General features: G+C 42.1%; 1 protein-coding gene across 8 annotated transcripts in view; it reads right to left on the reverse strand.

Moving 5' to 3' along the window:
- The window catches only part of cdc42bpab (CDC42 binding protein kinase alpha (DMPK-like) b), a 102,865-nt gene that overhangs the window by 48,530 nt on the left and 32,410 nt on the right, over positions 1-21,925 (reverse strand). For all 8 annotated transcript variants that reach the window (XM_036985359.1, XM_036985356.1, XM_036985355.1 and 5 more), the window contains exons 2-5: positions 18,228-18,319; positions 13,194-13,277; positions 9,528-9,623; positions 8,900-9,048 (exon numbers count right to left, since the gene is read on the reverse strand). In XM_036985359.1, coding sequence (XP_036841254.1) covers positions 8,900-9,048; positions 9,528-9,623; positions 13,194-13,277; positions 18,228-18,319 — 421 coding nt within the window. The remainder of the gene's footprint in view (positions 1-8,899; positions 9,049-9,527; positions 9,624-13,193; positions 13,278-18,227; positions 18,320-21,925) is intronic.

The following is a 21,925-nucleotide window of genomic DNA, read 5'->3' on the forward strand; positions in this document are numbered from 1 at the left end:
AAATCATAGTTTTAGCCGCCCCAAAAATTCAGTGAGGTGACAATGTGGAATGTGCTCTTTCTACACTTATCGGTGCACTTTAGTTGAGTTTTTTTAATGATCCATATGGCTGTCTAACTGATGACATAGTCGGCGCTGGGCTCTTTTCTGATGCCGAGTTTGACTTTGATTGTGAGTTTGCGTGACCGGAGCTCAGCTTATCAGAAAACCAGGCCGGCCTATCTTGATAGGGCAAAAGGCTCATTACAGATATTTAAAAATACAAATAAAAAAACATCTTAGCAGGCCCATGGGCCACCTTTGAGATTGTTTTATTTTTATACCAATTTTTTAGGGTGTGTGTGTGTCAATTTTGACCAGCTCACCCAACAACAAAAGAATTGTCCAGCCCCTCTGGCATTTGCCAGAATTGCCAGATGGTCAATCCACCCCTGCAAACAAACAAGCAGACACTCACGCACACAGACACACACCACGTCTCCTTACAGAGACAGGGACAGAGATAGGGAAGGGACACAGGCAAACACACAGAAAATGCTCTATGGGACCTCATCGCCACTGTTTGGACGCACGCGCAAACATACTGTACATACATACATACCTTTGGCCGTTACTGATATTGGTAACATTTATTCAAATTTCTACAACAACAAACAGGGCATTGTTCCTGTCACTGTTACCATGGTGGCTTTATAATATTAACCAGTAATGGAGATGTCTGTGGCCGTGGTCAGTGCAGTGGTCCTTCTGATGAAAGGGGTTGGTCCCTTAGATCATTGGGTGGAAACAGGGCTGTGGAGCACACATGGCCCTGATCAATAATATAACACACACGGCCCTGATCAATAGAGAGAAAGAGACACACACACACAGGCGTGCGCATCACACACGACGAGTGTGCACAAACACAAAGACACTGACACAAACACTAACACACAGGCCAGATGCTGGCCCTGCTAACAGTGCGCTGGGCCATGCTGAGTTGGTCCATTGAAGTGTTTGTTTGTCCCTGTGGGAGGCCATGCCGATCACTGAACAGCCTCACACACACACACACACACACACACACACACACACACACACACTAATGAGGGGGATGGGCACTAAACTGTTAAATTATTATTCTTTAAAAAAAATATATATATTTAAAGAAAGTTTAAAAGTATACATATATTTCATTTAACCATTAGGCCTTCTTCTCCTAGGTAGGTTATTGTGATTGAGATATAACAGCTGAGCTGTGTTTCAGTGGCACTGACAAGGCATTATGCTTACAGTGGTACTTATATACAGGACTGAACTACTTAACTTACATAGACCATTTCTATAACTAGGCCATCCTCATTTCAGAAATGTGGCCTATATGCACTGATTCGAGCTATTTTAATGGGCCTTATATTAGATCAACTACAGGGTTAGCCTAATGCACTGTCCTTTCAGTAAGCATAAGTCACATCCACACGCACGCACAGAGAGAGAGAGAGAGATAGAATGCACCCTCCTCAAGGGACCTTCCCTTGCTGTATCCACCCTCCATAAACCAAGCGTGCCAATCACCCCCCACCCCCTCCCCTGCACACACACCACACAACCGAGCACCCAGTCATTACCGTCCCAAAACGTCTCAGAGGGCCTCAAAGGGGAATGACACGTCAACCGCCACTGCCCCTCCCCCAACTCCCCCTAAAACACCATACAATTAGTGGGTCCCCAATGCTACACTGAGTCTATACTACTGCTCCACTATGGGAGATCAATGCTACTATACTGGCCAGCCAGGCACACCCTAACTCCTGTGTGCCTCTTCCCTTCCTCTCTCCCTTTGTCCCCCCCCCCTTTTGAGGACACAATCAAATCGTTGCTCCGGGGCCTCTTCAGAATCAAGACAGTCATTATGCAGATTAAGCCTGGTGACCACTTCCTGTGTGTGAGAGGGAGAGTGGTTTCCACCACACAGGCACCAGACATCCCACGAGCCCTTGAGGCTGAGGACTTTTCCTATTGGCTGTCACATCCCTGATCACAAAACTCCCTCATTGCCAGGTTGTTAGTCAGGGGACCACTGCAACATCTATTTAGATTGAGAGTTTGGCTCAGTTGGTAGAGCATTGCGCTTGCAACGACAGGATAGTGGGTTTGATTCCCGGGACCACCAGTATGTTCAAAAAAATGTGTGCAAACATGACAGTCGCTTTGGATATAAGCATCTGCTAAATGGTATATATTATTTATATGTGAATGAGACTTGACAGAGTACCAGTCAAAGGTTTGGACACACCAACTCATGGCAGGGTTTATCTTTATTTGTACCATTTTCTGCTTTGTAGAATAATAGTGAAGACATCAAAACTATGAAATAACACATATAGAATCATGTAGTAACCAAAAAAAAAGTGTTAAACAAATCAAAAATGTATTTATATTCTTCAAAGTAACTACCCTTTGCCTTGATGACAGCTTTGCACACTCTTGGCATTCTCTCAACCAGCTTCATGAGGTAGTCACCTGGAATGCGTTTTCTTAAAAGTACATTTGTGGAATTTCTTTCCTTCTTAATGCGTTTGAGCCAATCAGTTGTGTTAAGGTAGGGGTTGTATACAGAAGATAGCCTTATTTGGTATAAGACCAAGTCCATATGTGACCCGGTTCTGGAAACTAGGCGTATGTCGCAAGTCACGACTTCACAGGAGAGCCTTTTGAACGTAAAACATTTTATTTTATCAAAATACGTTCTCAAACGCCTTAATATCAAACTTGAATGTCATCTGTAAATACAAATAAAATTGTTAAATTGCGAGCCTAGTTGGTTTAGCCACAGAGAAAGTCAGCAACCTTCCTGCTAGCCATGATTGGCAGAGATAATGAGTGGGCTGGTCATGCCGAGAGATGAGTTTGGATTGGTCTGCGGTGTTGCATCGTGTCTATAAAATGAGCTGCTCATAATGCCTTGATAATCGTTTCTACTGCATTTTTTTTAAAGATATAAAGTTATCCATGGAGAACTGCAAATATGTTGCTGGCTTGCTAACTAACAATGAACCTAACGTGAAGCTTCCATACATGTATACAGGTAAGAATCTAGCTACAGATTCAGATATGATACGTTTCTAATTTTGTCAAAGTTGTTATTGCAAGCTAGAGCTTGCTGTTAGCTAGCCAGCTGGAATTCAATGGCTGGCTTGCTAACTAACATTAAACCTAACGTGATTTGGTTCAATTTAGCTTACTATGACAATCAGTCTGTATTGCTAGTAAAGGGACTCTATGGATTGGGATTATAGTTATTTTTTTAGCTAGCTAATGTTAACGTGACATGTCTAAACAAAAGATCAAGTTACAGCTTGCTGTTAGCTAGCTAACGTTAGGTGAGGTTAGGTGGCTGGCTTGCTTGCTAGCTAACATTAACTTACAGTGGGGCAAAAAAGTATTTAATCAGCCACCAATTGTGCAAGTTCTTCCACTTAAAAAGATGAGGCCTGTAATTTTCATCATAGGTACACTTCAACTATGACAGACAAAATGAGAAAAAGAAATCCAGAAAATCACATTGTAGGATTTTTAATGAATTTATTTGCAAATTATGGTGGAAAATAAGTATTTGGTCACCTACAAACAAGCAAGATTTCTGGCTCTCACAGACCTGTAACAACTTCTTTAAGAGGCTCCTCTGTCCTCCACTCGTTACCTGTATTAATGGCACCTGTTTGAACTTGTTATCAGTATAAAAGACACCTGTCCACAACCTCAAACAGTCACACGCCAAACTCCACTATGGCCAAGACCAAAGAGCTGTGAAAATACACCAGAAACTAAATTGTAGACCTGCACCAGGCTGGGAAGACTGAATCTGCAATAGGTAAGCAGCTTGGTTTGAAGAAATCAACTGTGGGAGCAATTATTAGGAAATGGAAGACATACAAGACCACTGATAATCTCCCTCGATCTGGGGCTCCACGCAAGATCTCACCCCGTGGGGTCAAAATGATCACAAATATGGTGAGCAAAAATCCCAGAACCACACGGGGGGACCTAGTGAATACCTGCAGGGGACCAAAGTAACAAAGCCTACCATCAGTAACACACTACGCCACCAGGGACTCAAATCCTGCAGTGCCAGGGGGACACCCCCTGCTTAAGCCAGTGCATGTCAAGGCCCGTCTGAAGTTTGCTAGTTTGCCATGTATCGTGAGATTTTGAGTGAAAACCTCCTTCCATCAGCAAGGGCATTGAAGATGAAACGTGGCTGGGTCTTTCAGCATGACAATGATCCCAAACACACCGCCCGGGCAACGAAGGAGTGGCTTCGTAAGAAGCATTTCAAGGTCCTGGAGTGGCCTAGCCAGTCTCCAGATCTCAACCCCATAGAAAAGGAGGGAGTTGAAAGGGAGTTGAAAGTCCGTGTTGCCCAGCAACAGCTCCAAAACATCACTGCTCTAGAGGACATCTGCATGGAGGAATGGGCCAAAATAACAGCAACAGTGTGTGAAAACCTTGTGAAGACTTACAGAAAACATTTGACCTCTGTCATTGCCAACAAAGGGTATATAACAAAGTATTGAGATAAACTTTTGTTATTGACCAAATACTTATTTTCCACCCTAATTTGCAAATAAATTCATAAAAAATCCTAATGTGATTTTCTGGATTTATTTTTCTCATTTTGTCTGTCATAGTTGAAGTGTACCTATGATGAACATTACAGGCCTCTCATCTTTTTAAGTGGGAGAACTTGCACAATTGGTGGCTGACTAAATACTTTTTTTGCCCCACTGTATGTGTATGAGGTGTGTGTAATGTGTAATGCGTCCTCAGAATGCCATTTCGCATTGCTGGTCATTGCCTAATGTTAGCTAGCTAACTAGCTAACATTGAACCTAAAGGCTAACTTTAGCTGGCTATGACAATGGGTTTGTATTGCTAGTTAAAGCTTGCTGTTAGCTAGCCAGCTGACATTAGATGGCTGGCTGGCAACAGTAGCTAACATTACCTGTATGAACTGTGTGTAGTGATGTTCTCAGAATTCCATTTCACATCCATTGTGTAATAATGCTAAAATCTATGTATCTGGAATTTGTCTTTCAGCATCAATCAGTATTACACACCTGACTCTTTTTTTCACAAACTACAGAGTTGGGAAAACACGTGTGGACTTGAATTGTGATAACTGCAGTGTCTAAAACAAGAACAAGTCTGTGCTCTGGTATTGTGCCTGCTGGACCAGGCACAAGCTCCACCGCAATCTGGACCTTCACTTCCTGATCACAGGCCACACCAAGTTTGAACCTGACTGGTTCTTCGGCCTCATCAAGCAGCGCTTCAGAAAGACCAGAGTGAACACCTTGTCTGAGATTGTTGGTGTTGGACAGCACTGTGACAGGGGTTAACATCCCACAGCTTGTTGGACTGGAGAATGGTACAGTGTTGGTGGAAAGCTATGGCTGGCAACAACACCTGACTCAGTACTTCAGGCTGCTACCACAGATCAAGCAGTACCAGCACTTCAGGTAAAAAATTATTTTCATTGTATGAGGTTATTCTTATCTTAACTTGGGAGGTGAATTGATGTTGTGCAGGGTTGTAATGTCTTCTGATTTTGTGTTGTCATTCCCTGTTTTACAGCTTCGATGCTCTGGAGCCTGGTGTTGTCGCCAAGGAGTGTTCGGCCTGTTGGGACTAGGTTTCAGCTGCTGCGCAACGCTGAATGGGTGTCGACAAAGGAGTGCTCTCCAGTAAGTACCAAAACATTCAAAAGGCCCTTTTCTAAAAAGTGAGTTTTCAAGTGTATCAACTTTCAAAGTAGAAATACTTTCCCATTGTTCCTCAAACATGCTGTATATGATATTCCATTTTGTAGCTCTGAGTCTACTTTTATGTCAAATGTAAATGTACATTTTTTTTTTTTAAATATCAAATTGTGCTACACAAGACCAAATCCAGGTGGTGAGTCACATGTGCCAAGAAAATCTCAAATAAGCAGAGAAACGACAGTCCATCATTACTTTAAGTCAGGAAATCCGGACAATGTCAAGAACTTTGAAAGTTTCTTCAAGTGCAGTCGCAAAAAACCATCAAGCGCTATGATGAAACTGTCTCATGAGGACAGCCACAGCAAAGGAAGACCGAGAGTTACCTCTGCTGCAGAGGATATTAGAGTTACCAGCCTCAGAAATCGGCAATTAACTGCACCTCAGATTGAAGACCGAATAAATGCTTCACAGAGTTCAAGTAACAGACACATCTCAACATCAACTGTTCAGCGGAGACTGCGTGAATCAGGCGTTCATGGTCGAATTACTACAAAGAAACCACTACTAAAGGACACCAATATGAAGAAGAGACTTGCTTGGGCCAAGATCCACGAGCAATGGACATTAGCCCGGTGGAAATCTCTCCTTTGGTCTGATGAGTCCAAATTTGAGATTTCTGGTTCCAACAGCCGTGTCTTTGTGAGACACACAGTAGGTGAACGGAGAATCTCCGCATGTGTGGTTCCCACCATGAGGCATGGAGGAGGAGGTGTGATGGTGCTTTGCTGGTGACACTGTCAGTGACTTATTTAGAATTCAAGGCACACTTAACCAGCATGGCTACCACAGCATTCTGCAGTGATATGCCATCCCATTTGGTTTGCGCTTTGTGGGACTATCATTCGTTTTTCAACAGGACAATGACCCAACACACCTCCAGGCTGTGTAAGGGCTATTTGACCAAGAAGGAGAGTGATGGAGTGCTGCATCAGATGACCTGGCCTCCACAATCAACCGACCTCAACCCAATTGAGATGAGTTGGACCGCAGAGCGAAGGAAAAGCAGCCAAGAAGTGCTCAGCAGATGTGGGAACTCCTTCAAGACTGTTGGAACATCATTCCAGGTGACTACCTCCTGAAGCCGGTTGAAAGAATGCCGAAAGTGTGCAAAGCTGTCATCAAGGCAAAGGGGTGGCTACTTTGAAGAATCTAAAATATATTTCGATTTGTTTAACACTTTTGGTTACTACATGATTCCATATGTGTTATTTCATAACGTTGATATCTTCTCTATTATTCCACAATGTAGAAAATAGTAAAAAAAAATAAATGAGTAGGCATGTCCAAACGTTTGACTGGTACTGTATGTGATCGCATTCTCTCTTTTCTAAGGAGCTTCATATTTTGAATACCTACAGTGCCTTGCGAAAGTATTCGGCCCCCCTTGAACTTTGCGACCTTTTGCCACATTTCAGGCTTCAAACATAAAGATATAAAACTGTATTTTTTTGTGAAGAATCAACAACAAGTGGGACACAATCATGAAGTGGAACGACATTTATTGGATATTTCAAACTTTTTTAACAAATCAAAAACTGAAAAATTGGGCGTGCAAAATTATTCAGCCCCCTTAAGTTAATACTGTTTTGCTGCGATTACAGCTGTAAGTCGCTTGGGGTATGTCTCTATCAGTTTTGCACATCGAGAGACTGACATTTTTTCCCATTCCTCCTTGCAAAACAGCTCGAGCTCAGTGAGGTTGGATGGAGAGCATTTGTGAACAGCAGTTTTCAGTTCTTTCCACAGATTCTCGATTGGATTCAGGTCTGGACTTTGACTTGGCCATTCTAACACCTGGATATGTTTATTTTTGAACCATTCCATTGTAGATTTTGCTTTATGTTTTGGATCATTGTCTTGTTGGAAGACAAATCTCCGTCCCAGTCTCAGGTCTTTTGCAGACTCCATCAGGTTTTCTTCCAGAATGGTCCTGTATTTGGCTCCATCCATCTTTCCATCAATTTTAACCATATTCCCTGTCCCTGCTGAAGAAAAGCAGGCCCAAACCATGATGCTGCCACCACCATGTTTGACAGTGGGGATGGTGTGTTCAGCTGTGTTGCTTTTACGCCAAACATAACATTTTGCATTGTTGCCAAAACGTTCAATTTTGGTTTCATCTGACCAGAGCACCTTCTTCCACATGTTTGGTGTGTCTCCCAAGTGGCTTGTGGCAAACTTTAAACGACACTTTTTATGGATATCTTTAAGAAATGGCTTTCTTCTTGCCACTCTTCCATAAAGGCCAGATTTGTGCAATATACGACTGATTGTTGTCCTATGGACAGAGTCTCCCACCTCAGCTGTAGATCTCTGCAGTTCATCCAGAGTGATCATGGGCCTCTTGGCTGCATCTCTGATCAGTCTTCTCCTTGTATGAGCTGAAAGTTTAGAGGGACGGCCAGGTCTTGGTAGATTTGCAGTGGTCTGATACTCCTTCCATTTCAACATTATCGCTTGCACAGTGCTCCTTGGGATGTTTAAAGCTTGGGAAATCTTTTTGTATAAAAATCCGGCTTTAAACTTCTTCACAACAGTATCTCGGACCTGCCTGGTGTGTTCCTTGTTCTTCATGATGCTCTCTGCGCTTTTAACGGACGTCTGAGACTATCACAGTGCAGGTGTATTTATACGGAGACTTGATTACACACAGGTGGATTGTATTTATCATCATTAGTCATTTAGGTCAACATTGGATCATTCAGAGATCCTCACTGAACTTCTGGAGAGAGTTTGCTGCACTGAAAGTAAAGGGGCTGAATAATTTTGCACGCCCAATTTTTCAGTTTTTGATTTGTTAAAAAAGTTTGAAATATCCAATAAATGTCGTTCCACTTCATGATTGTGTCCCACTTGTTGTTGATTCTTCACAAAAAATACAGTTTTATATCTTTATGTTTGAAGCCTGAAATGTGGCAAAAGGTCGCAAAGTTCAAGGGGGCCGAATACTTTCGCAAGGCACTGTAGCTTTAGAGCCACAATGGAGCCAAATATTTCAGAGTTCATACAGGTGGCTTGGAAAAATGAGTCTTCATGAGTCATTAATACAACACACATTAACAAACGCTCACGTGTGTGTGTGTGTGACTCACCTGTGGACATAGTGCAGTTGGTGCACTGAGTCAATAGCCAGCACCATCTCAGCTAGGTAGAATCTAGCCATGTCCTCCGGCAACCGGTCTTCAAACTTACTAAGCAGGGTGAGCAGGTCCCCACCCACATAATAATCCATCACCAGATACTGAGGGGAAAGTATATATGTTAACATCACTTACCATGTAGTGATAATAATATTGCTGTATGATAGTGTACAAGTAACATTCTCTGTATTCCTCAACTTGTTCCCTCCATCTTCCGAACTTACTTCCTTCAGGTTCTACCCCCCTTCTCCTTTCTCATCCTGCCATTCTTTCATCCCAAACAGCATCACATTCTCTATATATTGCACTACTTATGACCAGATCCTTTTGCCCCAGTAAAAAGTAGGGGCAGAAGGGTAAAGGGTGCCATTTGCGACACAAGCCTTGAAATGTGAAAGGGGGAAGGGCAGTCAGCTCAACAGTGTGAGCCAATGAGAGTCCATTGGAACGCTGCTTAGTTAATCAACAGACCGGTCACTATTCTTTACCCAACTAATGCTCGAGTGGTCACCATATGAAACTGATTGACATACAGTATATTAAAAGTCTTTGAAACGTTTGAAGTTAGTGGAGATCTTACCAGGTTGTTGTCATCCTGGAAGGCGTAGTGCAGGGTGGTGATCCACTGGCTGTCCCCGTTCACCAGCACGTCCCGCTCCTCCCGGAAACACGCCGTCTGAGGGAGAGGACAGAGGACAACTGTCATACAAAGATAATGAATAGAATGTAGCTACTCTCATTGGAACTCACTGTGCGCCATCACTATTTGGTCCAACCCAGTGCTTCTTTTGGGCAGGAGCTCACTGGAACTGAGGACCAGCACCTCAAATTTGCTTCTGCTTGACTTCCTGCGCCTCTTATAGAATACCAGCTAAAAAGTATTGCAGAGTTCCTTCACTTAAATAAAGGAAATGAGTACCGGCACCGATTTCAAATCGAAGTTAAGCACTGTTCCAACCTGTGTTTAATGAATTCCTGTGTCTGCTAGTGGTGGGAACCATAGAAATATAATCTATTGAGTCTACCTCTATATGGGAAACCCCCTTTCAGCCCCTTTGGGGCTCAATTAAGTATATCAATTCAATTACACTTTCTAACAATCTTATAACACAGTCAAATGTATATTTTCCGTCCGTGTGGACAAAGCTCATTCTAACTCTATAAGCAAGCCAGCCTCTGTCCTCTGCCTGTAGCTAGACTACACTATATATACAAAAGTATGTGGACACCCCTTCAAATTGGTGGATTTGGCTATTTCAGCAACACCCGTTACTGACAGTTATATCAAATCGAGCACATAGCCATGCAACCTCCATAGACAAACATTGGTAGTAGAACGGCCTTACTGAAGAGCTCAGTGACTTTCAGCAGGGCACAGTCATAGGATACCACCTTTCCAACAAGTCAGTTAATCAAATTTCTGCCCTGTTAGAGCTGCCCAGGTCAACTATATGTGCTGTTATTGTGAAGTGGAAACGTCTAGGAGCAACAACGGCTCAGCCGCAAAGTGGTAGGCCACACAAGCTCACAGAACAGGACTGCAGAGTGCTGAAGCATGTAGCGCGTAAATATTGTCTGTCCTCGGTTGCAACACTCACTACCAAGTTCCAAAATGCCTCTGAAAGCAACGTCAGCACAAGAAGTGTTTCTTCGGGAACTTCATGGAATGGTTTTCCATGGCTGAGCAGCCGCAAACAAGCCTAAGATCACCATGCGCAATGCCTAGTGTCGGCTGGAGTGGTGTAAAGCTCGCCGCCATTGGACTCTAGAGCAGTTGAAACGCGTTCGCTGGAGTGATAAATCACACTTCACCTTCTGGCAGTCGGACAGACAAATCTTGGTTTGGCGGATGCCAGGAAAACACTACGTGCCACAATGCATAGTGCTAACTGTAAAGTTTGGTGGATGATAAATAATGGTCTAGGGCTGTTTTTCCATGGTTTGAGCTAGGCCCCTTAGATCCAGTAAAGGGAAATCTTAACGCTAGAGCATACAATGACATCTAATCTAGACGATACTGTGCTTCCAACTTTGTGGCAACAGTTTAGGGAAGGCCCTTTCCTGTTTCAGCATGACAATGCCCCCATGCACAAAGCGAGGTCCATACAGAAATGGAGCCCTGACCTCAACCCCATCGAACACCTTTCGGATGAATTGGAACGCTGACTGCGAGCCAGGCCTAATCGTCCAACATCCCTGCCCGACCTCACTAATGCTCGTGGCTGAATGGAAGTCCCCGCAGCAATGTTCCAACATCTAGTGGAAAGCCTTCCCAGAAAAGTGGAGGCTGTTATAACAGCAAAGGGGGGACCAACTCCATATTAATGTCTATGAGTTTGGAATGAGATGTTCGATGAGCAGGTGTCAACATTTCACAGGGCACAACGCATCACCGGGCACAACGCATCACCGGGCACAACGCATCACCGGGGGCAAACTACCTGCCCTCCAGGACACCTACACCACCCGATGTCACAGGAAGGCCATAAAGATCATCAAGGATGATCACCACTAACATTGAGTGGCTGCTGCCAACACACTGACACTGACTCAACTCCAGCCATTTTAATAATGGGAATTGATGGGAAATGATGTAAATATATCACTAGCCACTTTAAACAATGCTACCTTATATAACGTTACTTATCCTACATTATTCATCTCATATGCATACGTATATACTGTACTCTATATCATCGACTGTATTCTTATGTAATACATGTATCACTAGCCACTTTAACTATGCCACTTTGTTTACATACTCATCTCATATGTATATACTGTACTCGATACCATCTACTGTATCTTGCCTATGCTGCTCTGTACCATCACTCATTCATATATCCTTATGTACATATTCTTTATCCCCTTACACTGTGTACAAGAGAGTAGTTTTGGAATTGTTAGGTTAGATTACTCGTTGGTTATTACTGCATTGTCGGAACTAGAAGCACAAGCATTTCGCTACACTCGCATTAACATCTGCTAACCATGTGTATGTGACAAATAAAATTTGATTTGATTTGATTTGAACATTTGTTGTAGTTGTAGTAGATGGGTTTGAGACAGAGTTTTTTATTGCAGACAGTTTCCCATGTCAAGACACACTGTGGGTAGTTCTGGGAACTGCTACACACAAACACGCGCACGTGCAAGCACACACACACAGGGACCACTATGAACGTCTGCATGACCGTCAGGGGAGGCCAATGAGAAAAGCACAGCGCATTAACAGATATACTGTACACACCTCACATGGTAAAAACAAAAAAAACGTTGTGGTAATCAAATTCACATTTATTATTCGAAACTTTTTAATGAAAAAATTGAATGAAAATCTTGCTTCGCATGTTCTATGTAATGCATGTTTCATGCAAAAGCCAGAGTTACATAATGCTATCTCCAGTTAGCATTTAGCCCGGAGTCGTGTTGTAATGCAATTAGGCTTGGGCAATATAGCGTTTATACTGTATCCCGGGGTATTTCAAAATACTAACTGTATTATTTTCAATACCGTTAAACAACAATAATAACAATAATATTTGGGCGGTTGCAGGGCACCCACACCTCGCGGGGGCTGCGTGCTACGCCACTGCTTCTAAGTTAAGTACAACTATAAGAAATCCAAAGATGTGTCAAGTAAAATTTATCCAGCTCAAGGCTCCAGCTATGCATTTGGTTTTCCTTGTGTGCACATTCGGTAGTACCGTATAACCCGGTATGGTACAGAGACGGTATGAAAATCTGGATAACGCCCAAACCTAAATGCAATGGCTGTTAGTATGTAGCCCTGAGGAATGCTGTAAAGCACATCTATCAAACTCATTCCACAGAGGCCCGAGTGTCTGCGGATTTTTGCTCCTACCCTTGTACTTGATTGATGAAGGTCACATTTTTTTTTTTTACCTTTATTTAACTAGGCAAGTCAGTTAAGAACAAATTCTTATTTTCAATGACAGCCTAGGATCAGTGGGTTAACTGCCTGTTCAGGGGCAGAACGACAGATTTGTACCTTGTCAGCTCGGGGATTTGAACTTGCAACCTTTCGGTTACTAGTCCAACGCTTTAACCACTAGGCTACCCTGCCTAGTGGTTAAAGAACTACCCTTAACTGGTTGTCTTAATTGACAGTAAAAAACAAAGACCAGCAGACACTAGGCCTTCCATGGAATGAGCTATTTCTGTTCGCATTTATCCCTAAATAATGCTGTAATGTTATGGCTGTTAGCATATAGCCAGTGCTCACCTCTGCTCTCTTCAGCATCTCCCACTTGTTAAGGATCTTCATGGCAAACACCTTGTCTGCATTCTTCACTTTGACCACAGCAACCTACAGGAAACAGAGGAGAGAGGGAGTTAGAGGATGAGGGAGAGGGAGAGAGAGGATATGAGAGAAAAGTTTCCATCCACCATATTCATTACATCTACCCTGTCATGTTCAATAGGGCAAAGCCGTAGGACGAAGTTCAGGTAGAATCTCTGTTTCCCTTAGTTTCAGAACGTTCTCCCTACTGAACATGACCCACTCCTATTAGAACCGGGAAGGGGAGTGAACGAGGGCAGAAGGGAACATCTTTGTGGAATGAAATGCGTCCATACAGTCAGGACGAGAGGAGTAGGGGAAGAGAAAGGAAGAGGGACAGGAAGTGACCTCGGACACAGAGGCAGTGACCCCTGAGACACACCACCTGGATCCTCTTTTACACACACACACACAGCTGGGATCCTTTTCGCTCAAGGGCCTTGACGTGCCACTTACAGTCGCACGGCAGCACAAATACACTGATTTCAAACTGGTTTGCAGCAGGGTAGTTCCATTTGATTTCAATAACTTTGACCTCATACCTTTTGATTTAAACACAACATTTTATACCTATTACCCAAGGTAGAAGATTTAAACACAACATTTTATACCTATTACCTAAGGTAGAAGTGGTTGGAAAGTAACTTTTTGGACCTGAATGCCAAAACATTTAGATGATAAAAGGTGATCAAAGTTGACCCATTTTGCATATCACACCATTCCATAAGACATCCATGTCTTCATCACTGGAAAAGATAAAGGGTTGAGTTTAAAAGCTTAAAAACAGGGCTGTCAAATGATTTTAGAATTCTTTGAAAAACATGTTTTTAAATAAAAAATTAAAAAATTCCCCCTTTAGGAATAATTGTCTTCATTTTTCGAATATGTTTAGCTTAGACTCCATTTTACATAATCTGAGGTGTTTGTGTTGTGCCCGCCATTGGTTGGGGAACAGCATTGTCCACAGGGTGGATGTCATACTACTAAAATGGGAAAAAAAAAAAAGTCAACTTTCAAATGGTAGCACAAACATGGTTGGAGGTACACACATCAGAGAATGTTGACTTGAATGGGAATATCAGTTGTTTTAAATTATACTGTCAATTTGCCATAGGAAACCTATTAAAATCATAGAAATCTAGAGTAGACATCCCTATTTTAGTTGACATTCGACGGTGGTTGGACCGACGGCCATCTTTGTGGTAGTAATTGGAAGTAACAACGTCAATTCAAATTAAACCGTCAATGATGTACCAGCTAATTGCAGTGGTCTGAAGGGATATGTCCATACTATTAATTATATTTCTATGATTGCAATGACACCCACCCTTTATTCAAAAGTATGCTGTGTCTCAACTGATGGCGTGCACAACACAAACAACTCAGATTGTTAAGGAGGGTCTAAACTACAACATATGTGAAAATATATATATATATATATTTTTAAGTTTACACGTTTAGATAATTGATGTTAACGGATTAAAAAACGGTTTCTTCTTTTTATTACAAAATAGTTTGAAAACAATGTAAGCTTTAAACTATATCAAACTTAACCGTTTATCTTTTTCAGTGTTTAAGACGTAGATAACTCATTATTGGGTATGCAAAAAAAACTACTACCGTGGGCAAATATGTATGGAAGCTTTCCTTCAAATCAAAAGGGATACGGTCAAAAAGTGATTGAAATCAAACGGAACGACCCAGCAAGGATAGGACACCTAGCTAGTCAAGCTACTGCTAAGTGCTAACGTCTCTGACGCAACCACAGGCAGCCCCCATTGTTAGGCCTGAGTGTAGTAAACAAGAGCATTCCTAAAACGAGTTGAGTTGCAACCGGAGCAAGGCCAGATGACTTCAGCTAGCAGGATTCCTCCCTCCTGCCTGCCTGTCTGCCTGCCAGGAGACACAAGAGAAAGCCTTTTTCACTACAGCTTCTCCGCAACTCCCTCCGTCCCCCATGGGAGGAATTTAAACCACCAATCATCCACTCAGTCACACAAACACAAGGAAGCATGCATGTGCGCACACATACGCAATGCACACACACACACACACACACATGAAATGCACACAGAAAATGACATACAACACACACAAAAACTCTGTAGTCTGTAGTCCATTAAATGAGCTGGAGAAAAAGAATGAACGCTAAATGCAAATATAACATTCCCCTGCTGTTTGGGTTTCCTCCTGGTGAACTGATGGGGGGAAAGGAGAGGACTGTTCTTGCTACTGGCCCTGTGTATAGCGTATACTCCCTCCCTCCCTGTTTTCTTAGCTTTCACCACTCAAACATGTGTGTGAGAGCTTGACATGCAGGGTGGCTGACTGGCTGCTCTACGCTGTAGGGATACAAAGAAAAATAGATTCATCAGGAGAGCCAAAACATCACACACAGATGCCAAGCTCCCTCTCCCAGCTCACAGACAGACGCCATCTCTCTCTGAGTCGACAATGGGGATATGAAATAAAAACTTCCTGCTCATCATTTGTTCTCTTTTCTTTTTCCACAGCTTCCCAATCCACACTCTTCCATAGGGTTGCCAGATCTTCCTGTCCCTTTTTCAGATTTCACAGGTTTTTCCTGAAATCCCATTTTGAGGATTCCCCTCCCTGCTTATTCCCTCCTGATTTATGTAATTCTCCAACTGGTATTTATGGAAAACAGGAGAACTTTGGAGAAGTTTTTCAGAACTACTGGTAGGGGTATTCCTCAAAAAATAAATAAAAAGTAACGAGGAAATTTTCCAGATTTTTGCAAAACTGCTACGCTGAATAGGGTCTTCCTGCGGCATTATGGGAAAGAAAAAAAGAAAGACTTTTTTTTTTTCCCGGTGTATCGCTGCTAAATGAATATAGGGGAAATACTGGTTGCACTATGATGGCTTACCACTGGAAAGACATAAGATGGACCTCTGGCCAGAGACCTTTAAATCATGATGACTTCATAATCATTACATAGATCTAGCCCTAAGCTATGTCTTTGCCTGCCGGCCACTGGATCGTTGTTGTTGTTGTGAATAGGCCTGAAAATGTATAGTGAACTGAATTAGACCTGTGATTGTAAATATATGTTTTTATGAATTAAACAACTCCAGCCACTTACTTTGTTGCTGCTTTTCCAATCAACTCAGTAGATTTGGATAGCGTGTAGGCTAGGCTATATGAAATACACAGGCCTGCATGACACAGCACAGGAGGCACAGAGACTAAAGGCGTCCGCATGCTTCCCATCCAAAACAGTTCGGGAACAGTTTGTGCATATATTATGACGAAATGTTGATCGTTTTGGCATTCGACAAGTGTTTATTCGGCTGTTCATGGACACAAATTTATTTTTTGAGGCAAACCCGAAATTCCGAAGCCGAAGTCGGTGATTGGTCAACAGTAGGGATTCTTCAATGAAGTGTTGTCATTCAAAGATAGACCACTCGTTTTCATGCACATTTTTCACTTGAGAAATACTGCCCCAAACATCTTAGTTCGATGTAAAACTGTTCGAACTAAGATCTCCTTGGCAAAAACAGATAGATTGCTTGTATTACTGTATCGTAGATTAAGTCTGACTATTCTGAGGAAGGGTATACTGGCTACGGAGTTTCAAGATGGACAAACAGCACTAATGCCGATTTATTTTCTCGTTTTCCAAGCGAAGGTCTTTTAAGGGTGTATACGAATACACTCGTTCAGTTCGCCTAGCCGAGTTTGACTAGGCGCCAGCCGAAACCGAATCTTGCGGAAGGAAACCTTTAGGCCTACCTCAACACAAGGTGCGAGAAGAGATGAGGTACACCACAGGGGCCTATATAAGAAATACAATAAGTAGAGGGTCAACTGTGAGACTGTAGCTTAGCTGAACGTCAGAGCCACAGAAATAGCTCTAGCACGAGTGAACGCCGCTGCTAGCCTGACACAGGGCTAAGGACCAGGGCACAAACATGTTTTTCTTTCATTCACTGTGAATTAAAACCCCAATAAAAATAAGTCTGAAACAGGCCATATGGACCTCAGCACTGGGTAGAGCGCCAACCAACCCATTCCACAACACGTGAATACAAACACTATTCAAAATCTTTCAAATACTTTGAGCATTTTCTCTAACCTGCCTGGAACAAACAGGCGCCAAGACTGCTTTACCCCCAAGCCATGAGACTGCTATATAGTCAATTAATGGATACCCAAACTATCTGCACTGACCCCATCTTGCACTGACCCTTCGACCTTTCATTGTATTCGGCGCACGTGACAAAATTAGATTTAGATTATTTTTGCAGTGTCAGATTTGCCAGTTTGAACTATTCTATTGGTCCATGAAGCAAGCCAAGCTCAATCAACCACAGATAAATTAGGCTATTTGAAATCATTTCAAATAGTATTGAACCCAGGTCTGCCAGCAGCACAGCAGCTAGCCTAGCAGGCTATAATACACAAAGACCATTTGTCATGTAACCTTACACGGCTGAGTTTCTGCTGCCATTGCTAGCTCGCCAACATTCCCCAGGTTTGACATCACTCGCAGTAGAAGACATAATAATAACTATATTTCAACTCCTGCCCTCGAGCCGCGAAGAAGAAAAATAAGGTCCGGTTTTAGTTTAATTTTGTATAGAAATCTTTCACCACGACGGTGAAGAAAATATTAAAGCTTTTTCTCTTACATGTTAAGTCATGCATATAGCATGTGGCCTAGTGACCCATGCCTTGCTGCTGGGATCACACTATGTGCACCAACTATCAAATAGCATTTTTATATATATATATATAGATATATAGATTCTTGAGGAACTATATTGTCTTTGCATGCATTGTTCTGTTGTTGTGATTGTCTCTAGGCTCTATGTAGGCTACACTTGAAATGCTTTTTCCTTTGCTGATGTCTTGCAAGCTTTCTATTGAAGTTCAAACTTCAAAAATACTTCCCAGTGAAATCAGGTTATAAAAAAGCACAATAAAAAAAGGCACAAAAAAACAACATACCTCTCCAAAGGCTCCTCGTCCAATCACCTTGAGGATCTCAAAGTCCTCTTTGTGCAGGCGCATCTGTTTCACCTGGGAAGTGAAGGGTTTGGCTGCAGGAGGAGAGGAGAGGGAGAGGGAGAGGGAGAGGTTAGAATTCTGGGGACTTAAAATATTGAACTTGACCTGAGAATGCGCACACTAAAATAGTTGCGCATCATCATGATTTAATTCATAAAACAATAAAACAGCAAATCAGAAATACATTTTTTAGGTGGATACTAGAAATCGGACACAAAGCAAGTGGCACACAACACAGGTAAATCCATTTGAATGTAATCATTTTTTTGATGCCATTCCTTTTGATTTAAACAACAACAAAAACACTTTCCATACATGTTTTCCCATGGAAGAAGTAGTCAGAGAGTGACTTTTTGGACCTGAATGCCAAAAACATTCAGGAGGTAAAGTTGCTCAAAGTTGACCCATTTTGCAAAACCCACCACAACGTGAGGCATCCATGTCTTCATCACTGGAAAAGATCAACGGTTGAGTACATCATCATTTAAAAGATTACAAACAGGATTTTTTTTAATAACATTTCTTTTACCTTTTACGTCGATTATCAAAAAAATGTGTTTACTCCCATTTTTTCTATATTTGCACGTTGTAGTTTCGACTCTACTTTAAAATCTGACGTTTTTGTGTTGTCCCCACCATCAGTGGTGATGTACGGTATGTACACCCTGGATTGGGTTTACTATATAATTGGCCATTGAGGCATTGAAGCCACTGGTCATCTAGTCTATATATAAATCATTGATTGAGACACAACATGCTCTTGAATGCAAGGTGGGTGTCATTTCAAATCATAGAAATATAATACATAGAATGGGCCCATCCCTTCATACCACTGCAATTTAGCTGGTACAGGTACACACCGTTGACATTTAAATGTCCTAATTACCACCACAAAGATGGCTGTCATTCCACCAACCGTCGATTGTCTACATAAATGGCTATCATGTCTATTATATTATCTATATTTATATGATTTCAATAGGTTTATTATGGAAAATTGACAGTATAGTTTAAAACGAGAGATATTCCTATTCAAGTCAACATTATCTTATGTGTGGACCTCCAACCTGATATAAAATAAGGTCTAAGCTGCAACATTAGCTAATTGTCTTTTATTTTTGAGAGTTTGTGTTTTTAGATAAATGTAAAATAAAAATGTAAGGTGTAAAAAAAAAAACATCTAATATATATTTTTTTGTCACTGTAAGCTTTTAAATTATATCAATCTCAACGCTTTACCTTTTCCAGTGATGAAAACATGGATGTCGCAGGGTATGCAAAATAATTCAACTTTGAGCACCTTTCTCTAATGTCTTGGCATTTAGATACAAAAAGTCACTTCCTGAGCACCACAAAGGGCACATTTGTACAGAAGGTTTCGTTCAAATCAGAAGGTGGTGCTGTCAAATAGGGATCGAATTCAAAATGGATTTAGCCACGAGTAATGATTTCCTGTGAGTGTCCTCCTGCCTGTCAGTCCTGTATGCGGAGGGGCTGATATAGGGTCAATCTGTGATCATGACCGCTGAGATCTTTATCGTAAACCACAGTGGTCTGGAAGTGCAGAAGGCAGTTATAAAACTGTCTACCGTTACCCTTACATTTGACCTAGCCTCGGGTTCTGGGTGACTCACAAACGTAATCCGGAGTAAACAGACAAGCAGCATTTTCCCTACTTTGTCGAGGAAGGACATTCATCCACTTCCTTTTCTACTTTGGATCCTCCATTAAACCTGGAGGTAGACTGCCAGTTGGTTCAGCAGGGTCAGACTACTGAGCAGCAGATTGGATACTATTGAACATAATACAGACCTATTAAATGCCTATTGGCCTATATGTTAGGATATAGAATGGGCCTACTGATGGATGGAGCTGATGATCTGTGCAGCATTTCGCTTAGGTGGACCCTTGTGCACAAGCAGAATACATGGGTCACATCAAATACTCATTCATTTAGTCATTCATTCATTTATTCATCCATCCATCCATCCATCCATCCACTGGTTAGTGTTCCATCCTGGCACGGTCATTATGTGCCAGGCTTATCCAGAGAGGCCCTTGGCTCCCCTGTCAGAATCCCAGCCAGGCAGAGAACAGACCAAACCAACGCCCAACAACAACCTTTACTGATAAAGGAAAGGAAAGGAGGGGCTTTCAGTTGCTCAGTGTGGTATGACAAATACCGATGTCCCTTCTTCAGTGTTTACAGTGCCTTGCGAAAGTATTCGGCCCCCTTGAACTTTGCGACCTTTTGCCACATTTCAGGCTTCAAACATAAAGATATAAAACTGTATTTTTTTGTGAAGAATCAACAACAAGTGGGACACAATCATGAAGTGGAACGACATTTATTGGATATTTCAAACTTTTTTAACAAATCAAAAACTGAAAAATTGGGCGTGCAAAATTATTCAGCCCCCTTAAGTTAATACTTTGTAGCGCCACCTTTTGCTGCGATTACAGCTGTAAGTCGCTTGGGGTATGTCTCTATCAGTTTTGCACATCGAGAGACTGACATTCCTCCTTGCAAAACAGCTCGAGCTCAGTGAGGTTGGATGGAGAGCATTTGTGAACAGCAGTTTTCAGTTCTTTCCACAGATTCTCGATTGGATTCAGGTCTGGACTTTGACTTGGCCATTCTAACACCTGGATATGTTTATTTTTGAACCATTCCATTGTAGATTTTGCTTTATGTTTTGGATCATTGTCTTGTTGGAAGACAAATCTCCGTCCCAGTCTCAGGTCTTTTGCAGACTCCATCAGGTTTTCTTCCAGAATGGTCCTGTATTTGGCTCCATCCATCTTCCCATCAATTTTAACCATCTTCCCTGTCCCTGCTGAAGAAAAGCAGGCCCAAACCATGATGCTGCCACCACCATGTTTGACAGTGGGGATGGTGTGTTCAGCTGTGTTGCTTTTACGCCAAACATAATGTTTTGCATTGTTGCCAAAAAGTTCAATTTTGGTTTCATCTGACCAGAGCACCTTCTTCCACATGTTTGGTGTGTCTCCCAGGTGGCTTGTGGCAAACTTTAAGCAACACTTTTTATGGATATCTTTAAGAAATGGCTTTCTTCTTGCCGCTCTTCCATATGCCAGATTTGTGCAATATACGACTGATTGTTGTCCTATGGACAGAGTCTCCCACCTCAGCTGTAGATCTCTGCAGTTCATCCAGAGTGATCATGGGCCTCTTGGCTGCATCTCTGATCAGTCTTCTCCTTGTATGAGCTGAAAGTTTAGAGGGACGGCCAGGTCTTGGTAGATTTGCAGTGGTCTGATACTCCTTCCATTTCAATATTATCGTTTGCACAGTGCTCCTTGGGATGTTTAAAGCTTGGGAAATCTCTTTGTATCCAAATCCGGCTTTAAACTTCTTCACAACAGTATCTCGGACCTGCCTGGTGTGTTCCTTGTTCTTCATGATGCTCTCTGCGCTTTTAACGGACCTCTGAGACTATCACAGTGCAGGTGCATTTATACGGAGACTTGATTACACACAGGTGGATTGTATTTATCATCATTAGTCATTTAGGTCAACATTGGATCCTTCAGAGATCCTCACTGAACTTCTGGAGAGAGTTTGCTGCACTGAAAGTAAAGGGGCTGAATAATTTTGCACGCCCAATTTTTCAGTT

The sequence above is a fragment of the Oncorhynchus mykiss genome, chromosome 8 (genome assembly GCF_013265735.2).
Source record: "Oncorhynchus mykiss isolate Arlee chromosome 8, USDA_OmykA_1.1, whole genome shotgun sequence".
Classification (NCBI taxonomy): Eukaryota; Metazoa; Chordata; class Actinopteri; order Salmoniformes; family Salmonidae; genus Oncorhynchus; species Oncorhynchus mykiss.